General features: G+C 48.5%; 1 protein-coding gene across 1 annotated transcript in view; it reads left to right on the forward strand.

The window, feature by feature from the left end:
- Positions 1-1,212: 1,212 nt before the first annotated feature.
- MTNR1B (melatonin receptor 1B) overlaps positions 1,213-2,552 on the forward strand; it is an 11,832-nt gene continuing 10,492 nt past the window's right edge. The window contains exon 1 of the mRNA XM_011952089.1: positions 1,213-1,532. Within this exon, the coding sequence (XP_011807479.1) occupies positions 1,310-1,532 (223 nt within the window). The 5' untranslated portion in view covers positions 1,213-1,309. The remainder of the gene's footprint in view (positions 1,533-2,552) is intronic.

The raw sequence follows: 2,552 nt of genomic DNA on the forward strand, positions 1-2,552 counted from the left end.
TCAATTCATGCTGTTGTGTAGGTCAATCATCTTTATAGCTGAGTGGTATTCCATCTCAAAGTCATACCACAATTTGTTTATCCATTCTTCTGTTGATGGGAATTGCGGGTGTTTCCAGATTTGAGCTCCTACAAACAAGGCTGCTCTGGACATTCTTGTACACGTCTTTTTGTGGAAATATATTTCCTTTTCATTTGGAACTTCTGGTCATAGAATAGGTGTATGTTTAACTTTATTAGGAGCTAACAGACAGGTCTTCAAAGCAGCTGTACCATTTTGCATTCTCATAAAAGCACTGTATGAGAGTTCTGGTTGCTTAACTTCCTCCACAAATTTAGGATAATCAGTCATTTTGATTTTAGCGATTCTAGCGAGTGTGAAAAGTGCTTAAGACAAACTTGGCATAAGAGTATCCCCCAAGAGAAGTTATCTATTATTATTATCACCAGATCACGAGTCAAACACTTTTAATAAAGGGGACCCGAGTTCCTTCTTTATTGTAATCATGCTTCACTCTTTTTCTTGTCCTAACCCCTCCAAAAACCACATCATAACCCCCAATATTGGCCATACATGTATTTAAGTATTATGTGTAAATATATATTGGTAAATATATTAAAGTATTGGCTTTATAAAGAGGACCAATTAGAGACATCACTAATGCCCCGCACAATACCCAGTGAGTGCTCGGAAAATGGCTAGGTTCGTATTTTTCTGCAGCTCCCTAGAATATAAGTCTACACTACTTTGTTCTGGGCTCTGTCCCCACACCTTAGGAGCTGCATTCTCTTTCGAGCTGCACAGCCCTGTGGGACCTCAAGCCTTGCCTTTCTTGACAACCGATGGGGTCCCGACCATCAGCACCTTCTCCAGTCTATAAACCTGGGTTGGATGTCCCTAGCTGGACACAGCTTCTCTTGGGGACGCTGTGGAGGAAATCGGGGTCTCGGGTGTAGTTGTGTACCGAGGGACAGAGGCTAGACGCGCTCCGCGGCCTGAGATGAGCTAGGCACGTGCTGGGGGCGGGGTGGCAGAGATAGCTGTGCGGTCCCAGCTGTCCCTGAGCGCACCGCTGAGGGACGCACTCCTTTCTGCAACGGCTGCACCCCAAGTCCTCCTCCCATTCCTATATTTTTCTCCATCCCCTGCCCACGCTTAATTAGTTATCTCCTCCAGACCCCTCCCCACTGGCCTCCTCCCTTGCACACGGGAGCTGGGCAGGGAAGGGAGCGCCCGGCTCAGTACCGCGCGCGCCCTGCGGCTGTCCGGGGCCGCGCGGTGGCCAAAGCGCAGCGTGGGAGAGTCTGCGATGTCAGAGAACGGCTCCTTCGCCAACTGCTGCGAGGCCGGCGGGTGGGCAGTGCGCCCGGGCTGGTTGGGTACTGGCAGCGCGCAACCCTCCAGGACCCCTCGACCTCCCTGGGTGGCTCCCGCGCTATCCGTGGTGCTCATCGTCACCACCGCCGTGGACGTTGTGGGCAACCTCCTGGTGATCCTCTCAGTGCTCAGGAACCGCAAGCTCCGAAACGCAGGTGAGCACCATTCCTGATGCTGGGTGCTGGGGTAGGGCCCTTCCTTGTCCTCTGGTCTTGTCCCTGACCCCGGGATATGCGCTGCCTTTTCCCTCCTCAGCCCGGGGCTCCCCTTTCCCTTCATTCTAACCTAGTCCCTAAGTTTGCCTCTGCACTCAAAAGTTAGGGTGAGTTCTGCCCCTCCGAAATGCGACTGCCCAGGATGCACTTGGCACAGAGGGAATTACGGAAAGTTTTACTGGCGCGCTTTTCGGCGCTGTGGGAACCCACGCTGCTGGATGCCATCGCTACCCGTCGCGTTCCAATGTGTGCCTTTCCAGAGCTGCCCACATCAGGCCACAGAACACCACTTGTGCTTCACACCCCACTTCCTTCCTTGCCAAGCGCTGTAGCTTTATGTAGTAGTTGCTTAGAAAATCCTTGCTGAAAAAACGAGTTAATCAATGGAAGCATTTCAGTAGGTTTTGTGTCAAAAACTTATCTCCAGGTCATCTGAAGACCCAATGCCAGTGGACAGAGTGTAAATGCAGAAATTGCAGATTCTGCTTGGACTGAACTAAATTGCTTTGAAATATTGTGGTATTTTCTGAAGACTGGGAATTCCTGGGATTAACTGTGAAAATTAAAGCAATGATTTGGCTAAATCGTGTTGTAATCCTGAAAATATTTCTCCTATTTCAGTCCAATCTCATTTCAATATTCCCCTAGTCAGGTCTTCAAAGAAAGAAAACCAGAGTGGGGGGAGGGGTCGGTGTCTGAACTCTCACCCTCACAGGTCATGGGGCATGCTGACCATTTCAGCCTAGGAGGGAGCTCAGTGACCTGTTAATTTTGCAGTCTCTCAAGTTGTGCTTTGGGGGCAAATTCAAATATTAGAGTGAATTAAAATGGAAAGATAGCAGCAGAAAAACAATTGTATAGCTTAAAAATGCTTTTTTAAGGAGTTAGACCATTTTTAGCAAATGGTAATATCTATTTGTTGTGGCCTGTGACTCTAGAATTTTTTTTTTTCTTTTTTTT

Source organism: Colobus angolensis, unplaced genomic scaffold (assembly GCF_000951035.1).
Source record: "Colobus angolensis palliatus isolate OR3802 unplaced genomic scaffold, Cang.pa_1.0 Scaffold332, whole genome shotgun sequence".
NCBI lineage: Eukaryota > Metazoa > Chordata > Mammalia > Primates > Cercopithecidae > Colobus > Colobus angolensis.